This window comes from Mustela lutreola, chromosome 8 (assembly GCF_030435805.1).
Source record: "Mustela lutreola isolate mMusLut2 chromosome 8, mMusLut2.pri, whole genome shotgun sequence".
In the NCBI taxonomy this organism is placed as follows: domain Eukaryota; kingdom Metazoa; phylum Chordata; class Mammalia; order Carnivora; family Mustelidae; genus Mustela; species Mustela lutreola.
In genome coordinates, this window is record NC_081297.1 from 122,706,771 (window position 1) to 122,729,855 (window position 23,085).

Below are 23,085 nucleotides of genomic sequence, written 5' to 3' on the forward strand. Positions count from 1 at the left end.
AACTCAAACCTATAGCATGATAGGTGATCAACAAGTACTTCTTAAATATAATTTTAAAATTGCTTGTGCAGAATATATCTATTTCACAGCTCTACATTTAATTTTAGAGATTTTATTGATAAGAATCACGAATGTGTTCATGTTCACTTTAAATGTACTTAAAGCATGAATCAAACAAAAACAACTCATACTGTCTTTGGTGCATTAGGAAGCCATACACAAAGATTTTGTAAAACTTGGCCAGGAATCTCCATTTGAGAAGATTGGGCATACTTCCTTAAACAAGGAGACATACGGTTTCCATCTGCAGGATCAGAATGAAGCAGATTTAGAAGGAATAGACCTGCAGAGACCAAAAGGAGGCTCCAGGAAGAGCGGAAATTGAGACAGATGTTTCATGGAAGGGAGGGAGCCTAACGGGAGAAACACATTCCAGACACGTTGCCTTGAATCTTTAGCTTTGCAGGAAAAATGTTTGCACATACTTTCTACAGATAATTGTTTTTCCACTCATCTGACGTGAAGCTGTAAGCTCTCACTTGTCATCCAGTATAATGAGGCAAAAACAGCTTTTGTGTCTATCGGAACCTGTTTTGTTCATGCTTCCTTGCTAATAAAATGTGAATGTTGAACAATTTTGAAGACCTAGGGAAAGGAGCGCTTTTGCAGCTCAGCAAAATCCCAGAACTATACACTCAAAATGCTGTTCCTGGGAAGCTTTTGCGTTGCAGACACGTTTATTCTCACTACTGAATAGACATGGTTTAGGCTTCTGTCATTTTTTTTCTTCTTCTTTTAACAATTTCCATACTGTGATACAAAGTTGTGAGGCAATGCATGCAGAGAAAGGAAGCCAGGGAAGCATGAGCACCTGGCTGTCCATGTGGCTGACTTTTATGCTTACGCTACTGAAACCTAAATTTGGGAATAAACACAAATGGCCAGACAACATCCCTGCCCCTTTTCCTCAAGCTACCACAGGCAACCCTCAAATGCAAATATAATCGAGGCTCCGACATAAATATTCTTCCTTTCTGTACTTTCCTCCATTATTTTTCCTCGTTTTACTCTGAACTGTTCCCTACTAAACTGTTTTAACCTCTTAATTATATTTACCTGAATTTTACGAACACAGTAAATACAGAGGATCACTCCTGCCTACGGCCCTGGACTTAGCCATCCCTGTGCTTGCATAGTCTTCCCGGTGTGGGACCAGCAGTGCACTATCTCTGCGTGGACTGGTTTGTAGTAAGTTGTCAATTTCTACCCCCTTTTCACTGGGCTTTAGAGCTAGAGATAGTTTATGTCATGGTGGACTGTATGTAGGCATACTTTCCATGCTTATGAAAGAGGATGTCTGTACCAGAGATGACAGTTGCTTAGCCAACCGACAGTGACCTGGGTAGAGGGAAGTTTCAGCAGATGTCAGGTTAGAGCGTAACAGTGCCAGGAAGGGTCCCCAGGGCTGCGTCGGCCTCTGCACCCACACAGCCTTGACTCCATGTAAGTAATCCAGCACCCCGACACAATCTCAGGGAAAAGGGAGTTGACATGGCCCTCAGGTGTGTTAGATTAAGTCTCTGCTCCCTGGAGACGTCAGGACTCTAAGTAGAAAAATGACTCAGTTTCCTTCCTCGTAGCAGATGATGTGTCCCGAGATTTACCAGCAATATTTATATCCTTAAGAATACCGCAAAGGATTTGAGACTTTTGTTCTCCAATCATCAGAGGAGTCATCCACAGAAAAGCCTTTCTACAAAAGCCTTTCTACTCAGCACCATTTTAAGTGGTAACATTTGGTTATAAATAATTTTAATCAAATCCATTTGTCTCTTAGCAAAAAGCACATCTAAATGACCTGTAGGACTATATTGCTCCCATGGGGTCTTCTTAATATGTTTGTCTTAATTTCAGAGTAAAACTATGAAAAAAAACAGTGCGTTTGGAAACAACAGTCATACTTCTTCCTGACTGCCTTCCCTTGCCAGGGAACCCTGTCAGTCCTGAGTTCTTATTGAACATGTTCCTTATACCTGTTGAGGATGGTCACAAGCCATTCGCTGTGGCGAAGAATGTGTTCCGACTAATAAAACATACTGTGTGTGTTTTTTCCTAATATTTTGATACCTTTTGATCTCAGCACTTAATCGGCAGCTGAATTTCCAATGAGGAACTTTATGAAAATGTCACATAGGCATGATAGAAAGAAAGTTACAAAAGAGTTCAGGATACTCCGATTTGATAACTACCTTCGTGAATGAATGCAAAGATCACTGAATGAAAGAGTGAAATTGTAAATGTTGTAAATGAAATTGTTAAATGATGTAAATGGAAGGTTTGCCAGTCTTTATAATGATCTAATCGACCAGAAAGAATGTGCCAAGCATTACACTTCAATTAGGATCATTATGTCCACTTTACCTGTCAGTATTATTTTCAAACATCTATCAATACTTTTTTTTTTTCTCTCTCTCTGTGTCCACCACCGTTACCATAATGTAAGTCACTATCCTGGGAATACAACAATAGTTGACTTAGAGGAAGTTGTCGCCTCCTCCGCTATATATTCACTCTGTAATGAGAATAAGCTCTTAAAAAGACAAAGCTGACCATGCCAAACTCTGCTTAAAATCCTTAAATGAGGGGCACCTGGGTGGCTCAGTGGGTTAAAGCCTCTGCCTTTGGCTCAGGTCATGATCCCGGGGTCCTGGGATCGAGCCCCGCGTCGGGCTCTCTGCTCAACAGGGAGTCTGCTTCCTTTCCTCCCTCTCTGCCTGCCTCTCTGCCTACCTGTGATCTCTGTCTGTCAAAAGAAATAAAATCTTAAAAAAAAAAAAATCCTTAAATGAATGTTTACTCTTAATAGTCACAAGAATAGTGCCATGCAGGAACACAGAAACTTACTGGTTAAGTGGAAGGATGCTGAGGAGGTGAGCTTGACTCTAGCTTACCTCTGAGACTTTGGGTGAGTTACTTTATCTTATGAGCCTCAGTTACTCTATCTATAGAATTCTGGTACGCATAGTAGATAGTATAGCTGTGTTAGGACGAAAATGTTTATATAGTAAGTACCATGGAAATTTACTATTATTTGCTCTTTTTATTTTTGCTATTTTTTAATTTTATGTTTGCTATGATTACTAAAATACATTCAAAACTCTTTGACTTACAAGGTCTTGCATGGCTTGACCTGACTAGTGTCCCCTTTTTTCCATTCCATGTCAGTTTGCTCTTCTGCTGTACTGGCCATCTTGAATTTGTTATGCTCCTTGTTCTATAAGACATTTCCATGTACAAGTTGTTCTGCTTAGAATTCATCCCATACCTCATCTTTTTTCCCCAATCTTGTTTTACTTTTTAACAGCTTTATTGACAATACAGTAAATCCATGAAGAAAAAGAAAGTGAAACATGTATACATTGAGATCCTTGTTGACTCCTTGATATTCACTTAGGGATGAAGATATAATTGTTCCTATTAGCATATAAAAAATAAAGCAGATTTTAGTATAAATACTAATAGGGTCTGGGATAGAGTCACAGCGAGGTCTCCGTCCCAAGAAACTGAAGTGAATTTAGCTTGTTCTCGTGATATAAAACTGACCTTAAAAATGCACACACACACACACCCATTCCTCCCAAGCTTTTGGGAGCAGCTTCCTGACTCTTGACTTACTTGTGATAATAGTACGGCTAAAGAAATAAAAAAGTAAAATGAAGAGGGTGGCAGCCTAAAAAAAAAAGTTCAGGATAGAATGGTTTATTTTTATGATCAGCATTGTTTGGAGATAGAAATATGAAATTTGTTGAATATACACAAAAGTCACTAAAGAAATCATCTCTGGTATCAAAAGAAGTTTTACTGGATCTCCTCAGGGCCTAGATGAAAATAACTAGCATGGATTGACTATTCACTATGTGAGCATCTGTTATGTTCTTTCCAGTGATTTGCATGTAATTATCAGAATCACTCTTTGTAGAAAGTGCAATAATTGTGCGCATTTAATAGATTTGTAAACTGAGACCAGGGATGGGAAGATCAAGTAAATTGTCAGAGGTTACATGATTTCTAAATACTAAGTCCAGGATTTGAATCTAATTAGGGCTGCCACAAGACTGCTTAGTTTACTGAATTGTGATTCTGTATCCAGTCAAATCAATTTCTGCTGAATTATCTAGCTTCTTAGGTACTTGCACTCTGAAATAGAGGGGTTCCGATCATGGAATTGAGCCTTATCATCACGGGGAAATGCCTTCACATTATAAATTCGTAAATGGACTTTTTTGTACAGATTTTAAGCCTCATATAATTTTTGCTTGGCATCATTCATCAGCCTGCAGTCCGATTTGATCATCACTGATTATGTTAGCCAGTCGCTGATCCTGAAGGCTGAAGACCATACCAAGGCCATGTTGTCCTGTGGGAGCACTTGACAGTCATTCAGTCTTCGACAGGTATGAAAAATAACATATAACATCGATGTAGGTGGATTATAACATTCGAGTAGCATTTATTATAATTCTCACTTTTGGGAAATAAATATTATGTCAGAATGAAACTTTAGTCTGGTTAAACATGATGGCTAAGACAACTCCCAAGTATTCACCACAGTTTCATTTTCCTCCTGGGCATTCAGCTCAAGTACATTTTCCACTTTCTTTGACGCCGGCTTAGGTCATGTGGCCAGTTTTAGCCAACGGAATGGGAAAGGAAGTAACACAGCACATCTGGTCCAAATAAGTGAGGAGAAAGGATACTTTCTCAGTCTGTCAACAGAAGATACCAGTGTGACCTTGAAGTCCCAAGGTGAAGATGGTGAAGTTCTAGCATGAAAGAAGTTTAAATCCCTGAATAACTACCTGAACTCTATTGGACAGTCACGTCAGCAAGATACGAATTTTTATTGTGTAAAGCCATGGGGATTTTGAAATTGTTTGTTACAGCCGCTAATGTAACTTGCTCTAATATACATCTTTTCAATTTTTGTTTTCTTATCCATTCCTTAGTCACACTGATGGAACAACTTTTAATACTTTAATACTAGGTTGATTTACCTAGTATGTATTATTGACACTAGAAAAAAATAAATAAATGCCTTGTTTTTGTCATTCTGTTTTCTGATTTCCTTTTTTTTTTTTTTTTTTTTTTTTTTTTTACAAACAACTCTTCTTTGATCTTGCTTATTTGGTGGAGTACTTACTGAAAGAGTATAACCCCACATTTGAGTGAACTTACCATTATTTCGATTTGCTTTTTTTTTTAAAGATTTTATTTATTTATTTGACAGAAAGAGAGGGATCACAAGTAGGCAGAGAGGCAGGCGGAGAGAGAGGGGGAAATCAGGCTCCCTACTGAGCAGAGAGTCCCATGCAGGGCTCAATCCCAGGACCCTGAGATCATGACCTGAGCCAAAGGCAGAGACCCAACCCACTAAACCACCCAGGCACCCCCAATTTACTTATTTTTAAAGCTCAGTATTTTATTAACTAGATTAAATCAGTTAATAAATATGTATAAAAAGCAAATGTCAAATATCAGAATTAGTTAATGGATTTCTATTTACTTCAAAAATCATAAAATCATAATATTTGATATTGCTAGGAGGTATTTATAAAAACGTGAATTCTTTTATGTTTTAAAAAATTTATCCTAATAGATGGTGATTCATTATAAATTTATAAATCTAATTGGTAATGCTTCTTTATATTTAATGCAATGAAATGAAATAAAGCAATAAAATGAAAAATTTTAATGCAAAAGAAAAAAGCTGATGATTTGAAGATTTCACTTAATCCTACCTTCTCTAGTCCGTGTCCCTTCTGGGACCACAGTATTTTGTTGTTCACATGTTTATTTTCTCATTTCCTTTCCTTTTTGTCAGAAAGCGGCAATATTCCAGTTTCAGTTGCCAGGAAAAATTCGACTTCAGTCTGTTTTATCCCAGTTTATTGAGGTCTCCATTCACCATCATCCTGTTAGGCTCCAGAAACTTAATAGATTTTCAATATCTTAGTTCTCGCAAAATGTATCATCTAGTTCTAATTGAATGTCTCCAAATAATATTGGTAGAGAACTTTGGCAAAGGCTTTAGAAACCTTATCTAATAGCAAAGCCAGTTCACATTCCTTTTCCCCTTACTGCCCTTGTTCCCCAAGTAAGGATGCCAGAAAGATAATTTAGTGTAGGCTGAAATCAGTAATCTCATGAGGATAGGGGTAGGGGGAGAGTCAATCGCAGTAATTGAAACAAGAAGTTGGACTGAAAACCAAGAGATTTGGAACCTTATAGCCTCTAATTTTTTTTTTTTTTAATGATGGAGTAATTTGGTATATTTTTTGTTTCAATCTTTCCTATTCCAACACAAAATAAACTGTTCCTCCTAATACATACTTTATTGGTCCATGAAGCATAACAAGCCATGTCTTTTAGTATCTAAAACTTTTATGCATAAAATTGCTATCACTCATGGTGATGATGATGAGGAGGAGGATGTATATATATCAGATGGTAATAACGACATTTAAAATAGGGAAACATGCATTTTTTAGAGGATGTCCCAGGGAGGACCAGCTAAAGTCAAATGCCTGTGAAAGAGATAATTAGCATGTTAATTTGTTTCTACTGTCCAATTTCAGTGGTAAAGCCTTACAAAACTTTACAAATTTAGAAACCTGACTTGATCTTTTAGGGGCAGAATTACCCCAAAACTGCAGTAAACCCAAAATCTAACCTGAATCCTTCTACGGTCACCAATATTTTATCTGCAGCCTCTGTAGTCTCACTTGGGAAGCTAATTATGACCAAAAGAGTATTGATAACCGAAGACCCAGAGCAAAGGACTGAGGTAAGTCACTTCTTTAATAGCATGAGGCAAAGGAAGAGCTGTTTCTAAAGGGATCAGCATCTTTAAATTTGTTGACGACCATAAGTTTTTGCTATTACTAAGGCTGAAATCATCTTGCCAGTAGAAGGCTGCTGAATGGTAGTTAACTGGCCTTGAAACATTTGATTTTATGATCTACTTTTTTTCTCTCAATACCAAAATGTACCAATTCCCTTCAACTTCCTTTATGTCTTTATATATGTTAGAGAGTCAATATAGTTTCAGTGGAAGGATTTTTATCTTAATTGTGCTGGATTTGATTTCTTTCATATTTATGTCTTTGATTTAATCAGAGTTTTGATATTGTAACTCCAAAGAGAACACACGCATGAGAAAATTTGATCCAGCCTCAATATTTTTCATATATATTTTCTTTGTCCTTCTCATATATGTTAAGAAATGGAGTCATAATACATATTTTCAACCATACCTATACTTCATTAAAGCCCACATTGAATGTGAGCAGAGAGACTGGCATGATGTCACGGTGATTATCCTTTAGCGCTCATCTAGACGCATCTCATATTGGCTGCATTGACATCAAAAGCCAGTGATTGGAAAACTTGATGGGTGACATTACCAAGCAATAACCCTTGCACTATTTCCATGCCTGTGTGTGTGGACATTAACAAACGCAGGTTAAGTCTGTCTATTCCTGACAGACTCAAGACAAGATTAACCAGAACTTGTCACTGGAAGATTCCAGTGAAAGGCTTATTAAAGGAGAGTTAGGCAGGAAAATAACAGGTCAATTTCAATCTTGAGTTAGATATTATTAGTGTGATGGGAGAACATGTCCAGGATAGGATTACCCAACTCAAAACTACAAAGAGTTCTAAAAGATTTTTGAACAATGTTACTTCTGGAAGATTTATAATTTACTAGCCTTTAATTATTTTTTTTAAAGATTTTGTTTATTTATTTATTTTAGAGAGTGGGGAGGGGCAGGGAGAGAGGGAGAATAAGAATCCCAAGCGGATTTGTGCCAAGTGCAGAGGTTCAGTCCCAGGACCCTGAGATCATGAACCGAGCTGAAATTAAGAGTTGGATGCTTAACAGACTGAGCCACTCAGGTGTACTTAGTTTACTAATTTTTTAAAAGATTGATTTATTTATCTGAGAGAGAATGAGTGTGAGTGGGGAAAGCCTCAGAGAGGGAGAATCTCAAGCAGACTCCTTGCTGAGCAAGGAGACAGCTCAGGCTTGATCTCATCATTGATGAGGTTGTAACTGAGCAGAAATCAGCAGTCAGCCACTTAACCAACTGAACCACCCTGATGGCCTTAATTTTTTTTTTTTAATCTATTCCTGTGTTAGATGCCACAAGACAAAATCTATAGGACTATGTTAGAAAAAAAAGTCTACACCAGAAAGAAATGAGAAGGCATACATCTAGCACACAGTCTTGGGCACTAAGTATGTTGACCAAATTAAATGCAGATTAAAATAATTCAGAAAAAAAATAACAACTAAAAGAAGAGCTGAGGGATGTCAAATCCTGATCTGGGCCCATCCCGAGAAATTCTGATCTCAATAGTTTGAGGTGTGGCCAAGGCATTAGGATTTCTAAAAACTCTAGAGATGATTCAGATATGCGGGCAAAGCTGAGAACCACCACACTAGAGAGGAAATGTACTCCCTTGAGTAGGATGTAGAAGACAGAAATGCTAATTAAGCCCTGGAACTTTGAAAGGTTAGTAAAGTCTTGATGACAATGTGGTAGGATTGTTTTACATTAGGCTCCCAGGGGCCAAAGCTTCACAAACATTCATGACAGCCTCGGTTTAAGAATCTGCTGAAGTTGATGCTCTTGCTGGGGGAAAAAAAATGGGGAGGAAGGGAAAGGTCCCTGGGAGGTAGATTTCTTGGATTCCAGAGCAGGAAACCAAGGAGAAGCCACTGGCATAGCTTTCAGGCTGAAGAACCCCATGGGCTGAAAATTCTTGCTTACAAGATCATCTGTCACCTCAGAGAATACACAGGGAGCATCAGGTGCCAAAAACCCAGGGTTTCCAGGAAAACAGGCATTCAAAGGCTTTGTGTTGAGTATGCAAAAAAAGGAGGAAACTTCTGATTGACCTGGTGGCCAGGCTGGCCGCCATCATATGTTTTAAAAACATTCTGAAAACAGGACTATCCCATATGCTACTCTAAGAGTCCTTATACTAGGGGATGTTTCCTAGTTCAGTGCTGCTCAAACCACTGAAGGGAACTACACGTGTATCTCAAAAATCCACTCATGTCATCGTAACTGAGAGAGTCCAGTCTTTCCCAGGCAAGACGAAGAGAAAGCAAGAGGAATTAGGAAAAGGAGGTTTTGGACTGTCTATTCTTTGTGTTTTTAAATCAAAGTCAAGCAATTCTGATTTTGTGCTATAATCTCTTTGGATTTAAACAAGTTCAGATTTTAACATGCAGGAGAGGTTAATCTGTAGTCTTTTATTTCTCCTCAAAAACCTCACAGAAGTAGGGGAATTTATGTGTTATCTTTATGTTATCTTTGTGTTATCTTTATGTTTCTCTATGTTTTTATGTATGTATCTCTATGTTTTTATCTTTATGTTAAGGTTATCTTTATGTGTTTTTTTTTAGTATATTTACTTAGCATTTATTTTCCTTTCAGAGTCTTTCCTAAACTCTATTATTAATGTGGCTTGATATAATTTGAGGTAGAATGCAGAACTGAGGGTAAAATGTCAATCTCAGGTATAGGAAGGCCTTTGAGATAAATTTATTGATGACCTCAGATCCATTTAGAGCTTCTAAGAGCAAAATCTACATTCTGTCAGAGGACGCCTAAGAGTGCTGGTTGGCATGGGGGTATGTCTCATAAAGGTGGGAGCATGATTGTCCTAAAACTGGGATGTTTTCTGTTAAAGGGAAGAGCTATATTGAACTTCATAGTTAAGCTTAACAGATTAAAAGTCGCCATCTTAGAGGGGGGTGCGTTCTCTGTTGATCCCTTTACTCACTCTTCCTGAGGAAGAACGACTGGGCTAATTGGTGGGTAGGAGAAGATACTACCTCCTTTTTTGGATGAATGGTTCAACCTCCTTTTTTGGGGGGGGGGATTTCCTGCCTGTCAAGAAATCTGATTTTATCCCTCCATGCACTAAGATTTACTGGATCAGACACTCATCTGAGAACTGTGGTTAACCTCCATTGCCTCAGACTGATGGCATATTTACTTCTGGAATTTTACATTAGGATGCTCATAATCGCTTCATACCTGAATTGTAAATTTCAACCTAGCCTTTATCAGTAGTAAAGGAGATATTTTGAACTCTATTTGTCTGAGTCTCGTTTCTGTTACTCAACTGGATCTGAAGTTAGGCAGTGCATTAGGAGGAGTTTTTATGGGGTCCCTTGAAATCTAACACCTACTGCCCAGAAAAAATTCAGTATTATATGTATCTATATGTGTTATAAGACAAAATAATATACATTTTTATATACATACCTGTCTCCTGATTTCATATTATGTTCACAACTCTTGTTTTCTGTATTTGCTTCACCTTCTTTATTTATATTTTTATGCCATAATGTAAAATAATACATAATTAACAATATATAATACAGGATGTGGTATTGTGGAGAACATAACACAATATACACTGTATTATAGAGTTATGGAAATTATTTTATGTAAAATTATTATTTTACAGATTACATTTTATCTATATCTACATTTATATTTACTGTGTGTGTGTGTGCATATATATATATGTATATATCTATTGCTGTACACATTGTAACTTTTGTTCATGTAAACAGCCTTAAATACTGCTGGTGTGGTAGAAAAACACACAAGTAAAGTATCATGTCTCAGATTTGCTGTCAGGGCTGAAACTGAGAACAGATTTGGAGAAATAATTTCTCAGCATGTCTATTTTGTGACAGAATTCATAGAAGCCTTATGTCTTGCTAGATAACTACAGATCTGTATGTATGTATATGTGTGTGTGTATATATGTGTGTGTGTGTGTGTGTGTATGATATCTATTTTCACTTCCTCTATTGTGTTGAAGACACATATTTATAAGATGAGTAGACTGGGAGGTACTAAGGAGAGAGAAGAGCTGGTGTGATCTACTTGGCCCAATTCTTGGCTCTCAGCAAAAGACTGGGAGGCAGATCTGAAGTGAACTCATGCCTGGTGCAGTGAGCCTTAGTTCCAGCTGAAATCCTGTCCCTTCCATGAAGGGTTCCCTGACCACTATATGGTGGATCAGCTTTTGTCGATATTGACTGAAGGAGTCATTTGATGATAGAGCTACTCACATTTATGAAACACTTACCATGGACCAAGCTCTAAGTTAAGCAGTTAACAAGTGTATCTTACCTCATACTCATAAAGTAGCGTATAAACAGGAGTCTGAAGCTCAGAAGGGTTGTATGATTTTCCAAGGCTGTACAGTTGGCGTTCAGGCCTGGGACTCACACACAGGGAGTCTGACTCCAGAACCCAGTCACTCAAACTGCCTCTTAAGGGTGAAACAGGTGTATACATGAGAAACACCCGAAGTCGGTGGTTTCCTTCATTATGCTTTGTAGTGGGTGGTTTCATAGTTTAAATGCCCCGGCAAAGTCAGGGTGGGAAACAGGTCCTCACCGATATATTCACTTGGATTGGATGCTCACTGTGTCAGTCACTTCCTAACCAGGAACCCCACACCTTCAGCAGATAATATTTAAATTATAGGTGTGTCTTCTTAAAAAAAAAAATGGAAATCCAGAATGTTATTTGGATTTTCACTGTAACCCAGACTAAGGTGTTTGTTAAACAGAATGGAATTTTAAATTTCTCTTTTTCCAAAATTGTCCCACACCGTTGATAATAAATCTTGAAGCTATTCCTTGTCGTTACCATCATGTCAACATTTGGCTTCTGAAGGTGTTAAAAGGCTCTGAGAAATATTCAGCCTGGTTACTAAAGATATATTCTTAAGGGTTTCATAGCCTGGGATGTGAATATCTTAAGTGCAATGGAATTTCGCTCTAAACATGAGCCTAGTGCTCGAATTGATTTAAGCGATCCATATAATTATCTCAAAGAATGTGACCACGAAGACTGGCAATGAAAGCTGTTTCTTATTTTCTATTTTATCTTGAAAATGGGTAAGGAAGAAATGTGTTCGGCAAAGATTGTCCAATCCCCATACTTCTCACAAGGTAGCTTTCAGTTTGGAAGGATTGTCTTACCTCTCGCTCCCTTAAATACTTTGACAGCCAAGACAGATGCTTAGATACTGTGTTAATTATCATCACTTGAAAATTCTTGCATTTCTGATTCCTAACAATCAAATTTCTTAATTTCAGAGGAAAGAAAGCTCAATATTGGGCACAGCTAAAAGAAGTGAAGATTAAAGAGAAGGAAAATAATGGAATATTTTAATGCCAAAGTCTCTCTGGTTTGGCATTAGAACAATCTGGTTTAAATTTTACTCTGAAACTTACCAGCTGAATAACCTTGGGCAAAATTCTGATCCTTAGTTGATCTTAATAATAATAATAATAATAGGTTAATTTATCATTTCAAGGGGAAGTTATGAGAATTAACTTATGTTTGTGTTCTCATAAATAAAGTATAATACAAATACAAACAAGTCACTGATAAAGACCACCAATGTTCTTTTGTTTCCTGAGGCGCCTATATGAGTGTCTATGTTTGTTGCTACATTTTTCAGAAATTTCCAATAGTTTTAAAATAAGATTCAAACAGTTTAACACTGTTTTTAAAAGAAGCATATGGTAAATCAATCAGACAACTATATTAAAAGCTCATAGTAAAATTCTTCCCTCCCTTCCTCCAGAGTGTCTTTGGTGAAGAGGGAGAGTGAAGAGGAAGATAAGTTTTTATTTGTTGCCAAGTTCTGAAAAGAACATTCAACTCGGGTCGAGTTTAAGTTACTTCTTCCAATAAAAAGTGTTTTATATGCAAACCATAAGTTTGAAACTTTAAAATGTATAAACTGGTGAAAGCGAGACATCACTTCGAATAAGGATAAAAGTATCCCATGCCTTCATCACCAGAAGAAATAAATAGTAGAACTATTACTAATCTGACTTTTTGTTCAGAAAATACAGAGATGGTTTTTTAAATTAGCTACATGTCAGCATGACCAAAGTGCTATGACAATTTATCATACTTAGATAACCTAATTAAAAATACTTCTTATATATCATTATGTACAGTGGACATTCATTCTATAAGTGGCCCCAAATTAACTTGATTCTCCTTAAGCACTTTCTAGTGTTACAGGACATCAACATTTATTCTAAAACTATTTACATGGCACCATATTACCATGACGGAAACTGAAAAGAAACCATTGTTCAACTGTTACTGGATGAACTCCCTTCATTGAGTTTTTGTCCATTTCTACAACCTCACTAAATTTAATTTTCATTCCTTTGATGAATCTTACCTGTTCTTCATCTCTGAAAGCTATTTTTGAAGCTTAATGAATTTGTTTCAATAGAGTTATTCCTCATAAAGATGATTTAAAACAACTTAGCTACTTGTTCTCTTAATGAAAGAGCAAAAAAAAAAAAAAAAAGAGCTAATTTTAAGATCAATGGAGAGTAAGAGCAAGGAAACCATCTCTTATTAAAAAATTTTCTATTGGTCAATTACTACTGATATCCATTTGTTACTTGTTATTGTTATTTATTTATGAAAGTATACAGCAGTTCTAAAAGCATTGTGGTAATGCTTCAATCTCTATGAGGGCATTAGGATGATTAGAAAGTAAAAGTGAAGAAAGTAATATAAAAAAGAGGAGTGGTGCCTGGGTGGCTCAGTCGGGTAAGCAACCAACTCTTGGTTTCAGCTCAGGTCATGATCTCATGGGTCCTGAGATAGAAGCCTGCCTCCGGCTCCTGGCTCAGTGGGGAGTCTGCTTGAAGATTCTCTCCCTCCACCCCTTCCCCCACTCATTCTTTCTCTCTCTCTCAAATAAATAAATCTAAATAAATAAATGAATGAATGAATGAATAAATAAATAAATAAAATGAGGGAAGAGAAAGGCAAAAAGTTTGCCCAGATTTCTGAGCAAAATGGCAAGCATAATTATTTATAAGATGTAGAGCCCCCAGAATAAACAACTTCCTCAAAATTTACAATCCACTAGGACACTGAGGCCTGAGAGAAATTTCTACTGTACCTCCTCCTGAAGAGCATTGTATGCCATCATTGTAAATACCCTTTGTACTGTCCCACATTAAACAAAATGAAGTCTCCACAGGGCTCTGTTTATATATAACATTCCTGGCATCTATTGAAGATTAAGTGAAAGTAATTATATAAAGCTAAAGTAAGGTAGTATAAGACAGGATCAGTCTGGGGGCACCTGGGTGGCTCAGTGAGTTAAGCCTCTGTCTTCAGCTCAGGTCATGATCTCAGGGTCCTGAGTTTGAGTCCCACATCGGGCTCTCTGCTCAGTAGGGAGCCTGCTTCTCTCTCTCTCCCCCACTGCCTGCTTGTGAGCTCTTTCAAATAAATAAATAAATATCTTAAAAAAAAAAAGGATCATCTGATTAGATGGAGCCAAAGAGAACTTACTGCAGGAATGGTAGTTCCTATCCTCCATAAATATTAATATAGCTACTGAGTACCTTTCTGGGCAAAAGAAACAACTCGTGGGCAGGGCCAGTGTTTATCTTAGACCTAAGAGAAATGAAAAAATCAGTAACTGCAAGACTCTATGATGGAAATGGAAGCACCAAATGCCTGCTTTAGTCAAAAACACAGTCTCAATTTAAGTCAATCAGAGAATACCAAATTTTGAACTGTGTTCAGATGAAATCTATAAGGCAAATAGTTAAATGTTTCCCTGAATTCCAAGCCACCAAATATTTTTATATCCACATCTACATAGAGATTAGATAAGGTAGATAGAGAGCTGGCGCCCACAACATAGATATAATATGTTGGAGGATGAGTATCTACAGTTATTCTTTGAAATAGTTAGGCATAAGCCATTCTCTCTTACAGTAATTACATAAGGAAACTGTCTATACAGGGGACTTCTAGTTTACATTATTCACCCATAGAACAATGCTTTCTCTCTCTTTTAGCAATGTGGGAGCACAAGCATTCAGTCCAACTAAAACAAATATCAGGTTAAAAGGACAATTTGGAAAATAGTAGAAAAAAGAGGGAGAATAATGTAGTTTTTTATTAACCTGCTAGGAATTATTTTTTGATATGAGAAGATAATGCAATTATATGTCATTAATAACTATAATCTTAGGCAAGTTACCTGCTCTTTTTCTCAATATTCTCATCTGTTCAATGAAAATAACAATAGCACTTCCAGGTTTTGTTGACAAAAATGAGATATTGCACATGATAGGCCTAAAATAGTACTCAGCATGTAATAAGTGCTCAACCAAGCATAACTAATATTCATCAGAAAGCAGAAAGTTCGTATTTTGGTCTTAAGGCTTATATCCAGTTCTTACTAATACCATTAAAGTAAAATAAAAGCTAAGTAAAAAACTGCAAAAATGTTATGTTTACTAGCAAATGCATTCATTATCTGCTGGGTAGCATAAAGCAACATGACGGATTTGCCAGGCCTACAATCTGCTCCTAACCTAGAATCCAGCCGATCTTGAGTATTCTAAATGATCAGAAATCACCTAAGTCAGCAGTCTGGAGTACTGTTACTGCCTAAGATCTTCAAAACCAGAAATTCTTCCACGATGCTTTCCTATCACCAGGGAGGATATGAATATTCTATCACCAGTAGAAATCAACAAAGCTCTATTGAGATACTGACTCCGGGGGAGGGTGACTGGGCTCGCTGCTAGCTAAATCACTGGATTCATAAATGCAAACCTTGCAGCAGCATAAGTCAAATTTGGTTTTCAGGAAAAAAATTATATTATTGCATATTGTATTAGTTTTCTTTTCTTTTCTTTTTTTTTTAAGATTTTATTTATTTATTTGACAGACAGAGATCACAAGTAGGCCGAGATGCAGTCAGAGAGAGAGGAAGGGAATCAGGTTCCCTACTGAGCAGAGAGCCTGATGCAGGGCTCTATCCCAGGACCCTGGGATCATGCAGGACCTGAACCGAAGGCAGAGGCTTAACCCACTGAGCCACCCAGGCGCCCTACTTATCTATAGCAGCATGACAAATTGTCATACATTTAGCAGCTTAAAACTAGACTTCATTTTTAATTAACAGTGTCTGTGGGTCCAGGGATGGCCTGACTGAGTTCTCTGCTCAGAGTCTCACAAGGCCAAAATTAAGGTTAATGGCCAGGGCTGTGATCTCATATGGAGCTTTGAGTTCTTGGTATCTACAGTGCTGTGGTTTCCATATACTCACTGGCTATCAGCTTCTCTCAAAATTTAGAGACTTTCTGCATTCTTTGTTATGTGGACCCATCCATTTTTATTTTTATTTTAATGTTTTAATTTATTTTTATTTTTATTTATTTTTTAAATTTCTTTTCAGTGTCCCAGAATTCATTGTTTATGCACCACACCCAGTGCTCCATGCAATACGTGCCCTCCATAATACCCACCACCAGGCTCACCCAACCTCCCACTGCCCTCTCCTCCAAAACCCTCAAAGCCAACAACAGATCGTTTCCCTTGCCTTGAATTTCTCTCATGCTTCATAATTTGGCCCCGACCTCAAGATACTGTTTTAAAGGGAGTAGAAGTGTAGGTCAAGACAACCAAGATAATTTCCCTTTTAAAATTTCAGTTGTGCCATATAAAATAACCTAATTATAGAAGTGATATCCCAATATATCGATGATGTTAAGAATTACAGAGGCCATGAAAAGACCAGCGGATGGGTCATTTAGGGTAGATCTTAGAATTCTACTTGCCTCATAGTCATACACACACACACACACAAACACACACACAGAGAGAGAGAGAGAGAGAGAGTTTAAGGATTAATCATTTAAATTCTAGAGGGTCTACTATATTGACTTATGATGCCAAGTCTTACAATTTGGAAGAAAGAAACTGGCATATATTTCAGAAGCAATATTCAGTTATTCTATAAATTTGCAATTTTAAAATACAAGGTTACCTTTTCTATAGATGATAAATAAATTCTAGGCTAAGATAGGCAGACCCATACTTGGCATTAAGGACAAAAACTAAAGAACCTGATCCCACCACTCTCCATGTGCTTTGTTTACCATGAATTTTTTCATCAGCTGAACCCTAGATGGTTGTGTTACCAGCATTCATACAAAGAATATCACATAGGAACAAGAGCATATAGAACAATTGGTCTTAGTTTATAAAGAGGAGACAAATAAGGTTGTGGGGAGTTGCCAGAATCTGAGCATCCAAAACTAAATTGAAGAAACTCCTATCATGAGTACAGTTACTGTATTCTAGAATCCACTCACCTGACTAGGTCTATTGGCTTTATTTCACATCTTTCTATAAAGAATTGCATATTCTTTTTTTTGTAAAGCAGTTTACATGAATGATTTGTTAAGATCTGAGCTGATGTTCTGAATTTTGTTCTTCATCTCTTTTTATGTATTATCTTGTTTTTGTTTGTTTCTGTATTTTTTTGTTTGTTTGTTTGTTTCATAGGCAGTGGATGAGTGGGTTGGCTGATTGACTTTTGGTACTGGATCAACTGGGTAAAGTTAAAAAATATGCGTAGTTTGCTTTCACATGTATTATGTTTTCATTATAGAACAGGTATATGTATAAGTACACATGTATATCATGTGTCTATAAACTGGTTTTCTGATGATGACTCCTCACAACAGATGATTAAATCAGGGATGGCTTACCTATTTCCATCAGCAACAAGAGATTATTTAGTAGCTCTCTGGAGCCCTCAGTTGTTAAGGATGCTGAGTTTGCCTAGGCTAATATGAAAATTAAGGATGTTTGAATGAGGTAAGGGGATGCAATGCCACATATTTGGTACCTTACAAAAAGGGCTGCTCTTTCAGAATAAGCAAATACCGAGGAAGGGTTATATACCAAATCATCTTTATATAGATTAAAATTTTTAGCTTAAATTTTTTGATGTCAGAAGGAACTTCAGAATCTTATGAGAATATGCAGTAAAAAGGGGTTCTGACAGCAAGGGATGGCTTTAAAGAAGTCTGCATATAAAGCTCCTCTCCTTCAAGATATTGTCTAGGGCAGCCTTGAGCTCTCCCTAGAGTCTTCTCCCCAGGCCTGCTAAAAACAGAGGATTTACTTTCCGTACTCATCAAAGCTCTTGATCCCATAAAATATCTTTTGGAAGCATGACAAGTAAATTTAAATTACAATATTTAGTTCAGTAGATAATGGCACATACATATGCAGTCTTTCTTTTTTTTATGAATATTTATGGCAGATGAGTTAAACACTGAAAAAGCTTCTCCTTATACTCTCCACTGATGATTAGATTGGAGATGCAGAGACCACGTACAGCAAGACTGGTGTTAATGACCATAAACTCCCCAAAAAATGCTTTTAACATAACCGAAGACATAGAGCAAACTGAATCAAACAGTGAATACGGACTTGGAAAATAAAGTCAAAATTTTGAAGAAGAAAAAATGGTCTTCTGACAACCTAAAACTTGACTGAAACGAGGGAAAGAGAAAGAGGGAGAAAGAGAAGGAGGGGGATAGAAAGGGAAAGGGAGTTGTGGAGAAGATGTGAAAACTATTGTATTGTACAAATTGGATTCTGGAATTTCATCAGGCAACATAAAGAATAATGAAAGCATTTATCTCTTAAGAAAGATATAGCTCAGTACCATTAAATACATGCTTTTGTCTAAATATTTTCTTTTCCTAGTTATCAAAAGTAATTATTCTAAGAAGATTTACTTCTTGAGTGACTGGCCAAAATATGTTATGATCCTGTATAACTGATGTAATTTCCCTTTTGGTTGATTTCTTCTTAATTAGTTTTTGTCAGTGTTGTACATTAATTACACTCCAACATTTCAAGGTCTGTTTGTTTTCTGATTCAGAAAAATTAGTCTGTATCCTTTAGTTATGTAAAAAGTCTAACATTTAATTAGAAACATGTCATATCAGATTTATGTAAAGGGCTGTAACCTTGCCAATGCCTACATTACTGCTGAGAGATAATCAGTCATTTCGGAAAGCACAGTCACTCTTGGAATACAGTGGTCCAAATCATTGTCCGTTCTTTGCATTCTTTTAATTTTCTTCCCACTTATTTTAACCTTACATCTTTTTCCTTTGCCCCAAACTTTCCCAACTTCCTCATCATCGCATGTGTATTATTTCCACTCTTCCTTACTGATTCCTTTTTCCTTCTATTTTCTCTTGTCCTAACATGATAGACACTCTTTCATTGTCGTTGCTTTAATTTTGTGAGAAGATATAAAGGAAATGAAGTGAACTGCGAGAAAGAAAAAGTGTGTCCCCATGTTAACCTCCAGCAGACTGAACACATTTCAAAGGAAGGGTTCATATGAAATTATTTTATTTTATTTTTTTAAGATTTTATTTGACAGAGAGAGAGAAATCACAAGTAGGCAGAGAGGCAGGCAGAGAGAGAGGGGGGAAGCAGGCTTCCCACTGAGCAGAAAGCCTGATGCGGGGCTCGATCCCAGGACTCTGGGATCATGACCTGAGCTGAAGGCAGAGGCCTAACCCACTGAGCCACCCAAGTGCCCCTCATATGAAATTATTAAGATAGAACATATCTACTGATACATAACCAAGAATCTCTTTGAAAGGAACGCATCTCAGTAATTCCCCATACTCGTGCTTCTAGAAGTCTCAAGAATGAGAGGAATTCCTTACCTCAGCTTGACCAATAGGTATGTTTTCATAGTTGTATAAATTATCCAGGTCCTCCAAGACAGTGTCATATGTTTCTGAGTCATAGTTGATGGGTTCCAGAGTTGGAGCGGTCCCAGCGGCATCAAAGATGACAAGTCCCAGAATGAGTCTTGCCAACATTTTCATTTTTCAAGCTTTCCTAATCAAAAAAGGCCAAAAGGTATAAATATTTAATTGATGATAACGTATGAATACTTATCACTAAAGAGGCATGATAAATCAAAGTCAATGCCGTGGGACTCAAGCCGGTAGCTCTCCTGACACGGATCATTTGTAAACATAACACAGGAAATTGTATGGATTCTGAAGACTATTGATACTGATGTTCAAATTAATTACAAACCCATCCACGTTATTACAGTAGATAGTGTAATTACAGTGAAATTGAGTTTACTTCATAGAGAAACACAGAGAAAATGGGATGTGGAAATATTGCCATGTAGTTATTCAGAAAAGCTTCTGCATCAGAGTTTTACCTTTTACTAAACATTAAGTTTCTTTAATCAACTCTGGGAGTAGGAAGGAGGAGGAGGAGGAGAAGGAAGAGGAGGAGAATTATAACTGTTACTCCATTTTACAGAAGAGGAAACCAAAACAGGGTTGGCTAGTGACCTAACTAGGACTCGTAACTGTTTCTTGCACATTCAAGCTTATGGATTTTTCCAGACAAAATAATGAAAGAGTTCCCCCCCCCTTTTACTTCCTTGTTGCCTCTGGGTATCATATATATATATATATATATATATATGGGTACCATATATATATATATATGTATATATATATATATAACTTAATATATGTACACATTAACATTTCATGCAATACTTTTCAAAAGTTATTCTTAACTAAATGGAGCAGAAAAGAAAACTATTTTTCCTTTAGTCCTTAGTGTTTTCTTTCAATTCTTAGTAGCCATCTAAGCTTTAAACTCAGAATCAATAAGAATCCATGTCTAAAAGATATCATTTGGCACGATTTCCTTAGAGGAAGATTTCCACACACATAAGATTAAAAAGTTTCTTGTTTTGTAATTCTTGGTTAAGCATGATTCATATTTTCCATGATCACATCCTGCTTTTGGGGAGGATTCAATCAAAATATTATTATTTTAATAATATTTATAACATGTAGGATATGTTATACATGTGTATATGTACGTATAATAGATGTTTAACATTTATAATTTTAATTATTTTTGTTCTGTATATACTCCTTTGAATACATTTTATTTTAGAAAAAAAACTCTCCTATTTAATTTTAAACATCTAAGTTGGGTCTATCAAAAATGTTACTTGGGGGTCATTTATTGAGGAAGCAAAGTCTTTGTAAAACTTTTTATCAAATATATCTAATTTTAAAGGTTTTGTATTTTGGATACACTTCTTAAGTCTACTTCAAGAACAGAACCTCTGCTGTTTGTACCTATGCACACACGTAAAAGGGAATTCATGATAAATATTACTTTTAAACTTGAAAGCACTGACAGACAAACCGACCTTCAGTTACTTGAAAGAAAGTCTTTATGAAGCAGGTTTAGGCAGAGGGATATGAAATCCCTCGGAGAATGAGAAGCAGGACAAGGAGCTCCTTTTTATTCCCTCCTATGCTTTCTTCGAACCATTTTTTTTTTTTTTTTTTATTCACACTGGATAAACGAAGCCTCTATTTTACCTGCCTTTGCAAGGATCTTTGCAGGATTGGGGATTTGGAACTGCTGGACGCAGTCACCAACAAAGTCCTGTTTAATCAAATGGTGTGATTTACAAATCTTTCAGGAACGATTCTTCCCTTTTCAAGTGGGAGGCATTCAGAGGGACCAGTACTAACCTTGAAAGAATATTTTCCTTCTCCATTTCTGGCCACTGTAATTGTTCAGAGCAATTAGGCACTGGCTGGTTATTTTTCTCACTTCATACTCTGTATTTGATTAGAAGTGTCTACGTTCTTCGAGTTTACTTGCATGGTGCAGAACACCTAGAGCTATCAGCAGTAAGAAAGTCTGTGCAAAGCCTGGAACTACGAAGAACACCTCTTTATGTTCAGTTTTAAAAGGATGTTTCTTCCGTCAAGTAACTATACTAGTATTTAACGTAGAGTCTTTGTTGAGACTGTTGAATTTGTTGTGCACTTCACAACAGGTCATGAGATTTTGCAAATTATGCTTATATAAAACCTTAAAATATAGACCTTAAAAAGACACTCCAAATGCCCAATTCCCATATGCTCATCAGTATATATTTAAACACCTGAAATCTCCCCTTTTTCTTCTTTTGCCTAATATGTCAATCAATACTGATCAATAGTGCCTGGTTATCCTGGCAAGAAACATGATCTAAGTCAGGGCACTTGCTTTAAGGAATATATTGGAAACTACTGTAATTTTATTGGCATCTCTCCTATTAAGATCAACTATTTTACTGTCAGGTATTAATTCCTGAGCTAATTCAAAATTTTGGATTTTCCAAGAATCACATAAATATAAAAGAGTAAACTTAAACCCAATCCATTGCATCAATGTTCACCATGAGATATTAAAGCAAACTGAATTATTTTTTAAAAGGTTATTATAGTAGAAAAAAAGTCTCTGACCCAAGAAGAAAGCAAGTGTAAAAACTTACCTTTGGCTCCTACTTGGTGAAATGGCACAGAGTGACTGGAGATGCAGAGCTGGTAGTATTTGCCCTTGACCAATGGTTGTGAATTCTGGTCTGTGGGAGGTGGAATTTATAACACTCAATTTTCTGTTTGGGAAAGCTAACCTTGAGAAATGCTTCTCAGTCTTTAGAAACCCCAAATTACTTTAGAGTCCCTCGAAATAATCAGTAGAATCCAAATGACAAAGCATACAGAGTTCTTGAAATTATGTTAAGGGAGTTATCATTGTCAATGTGTCCCCCTAAACATTTTAAATGGAAAAAGTAGCTTTTACTATATTTCATCTCTAACAAGTTCACCAGTTAAAAAAAAAGTTAATGTATACGGTAATACTATAGGTGAATATTTTAGAATTGTTCTAATAAGAAATAATTTTCCTTACATGTCTTAAATGGCTTTCTTCCCTTTTCACTAATGTTAACTGAAATTCAGTAAATGTTGCAAAAGTCTTACCTGTTTAATGTTGGGTAAGTTTAAAAAAATCCAAATTATTTTGATTGTTTGGAATGCTCTGAGAGCAATGAAACAATAAAGCCTCTGCATGCCCACTAAAAAAAAATCCTGAAACAATGCATAAATATGATTTGAGCATTTTGGGGGAAAAAAAAGGCTCTTTTTTTTTCTCTCTTTTATCTATCAGAGCCAAACAAATCAAATTACATAAAAACACTTTCCCCCAGCATACAAGATTTGTTGTAGGCTCCTAGTATCTGATATCGTTTGTGAAA

General features: G+C 36.5%; 1 protein-coding gene and 1 long non-coding RNA gene across 2 annotated transcripts in view; one reads left to right on the plus strand and one right to left on the minus strand.

Annotated features, from left to right (window-relative positions):
* LOC131839250 (uncharacterized) overlaps nucleotides 1-5,088 on the plus strand; it is a 79,045-nt gene extending 73,957 nt beyond the window's left edge. The window contains exons 2-3 of the long non-coding RNA XR_009356883.1: nucleotides 4,334-4,454; nucleotides 4,675-5,088. This is a non-coding gene — a long non-coding RNA (uncharacterized LOC131839250). The remainder of the gene's footprint in view (nucleotides 1-4,333; nucleotides 4,455-4,674) is intronic.
* EPYC (epiphycan) overlaps nucleotides 1-19,835 on the minus strand; it is a 34,027-nt gene extending 14,192 nt beyond the window's left edge. The window contains exon 1 of the mRNA XM_059186499.1: nucleotides 19,664-19,835. Coding sequence (XP_059042482.1) covers nucleotides 19,664-19,828 — 165 coding nt within the window. The 5' untranslated portion in view covers nucleotides 19,829-19,835. The remainder of the gene's footprint in view (nucleotides 1-19,663) is intronic.
* Nucleotides 19,836-23,085: the final 3,250 nt, after the last annotated feature.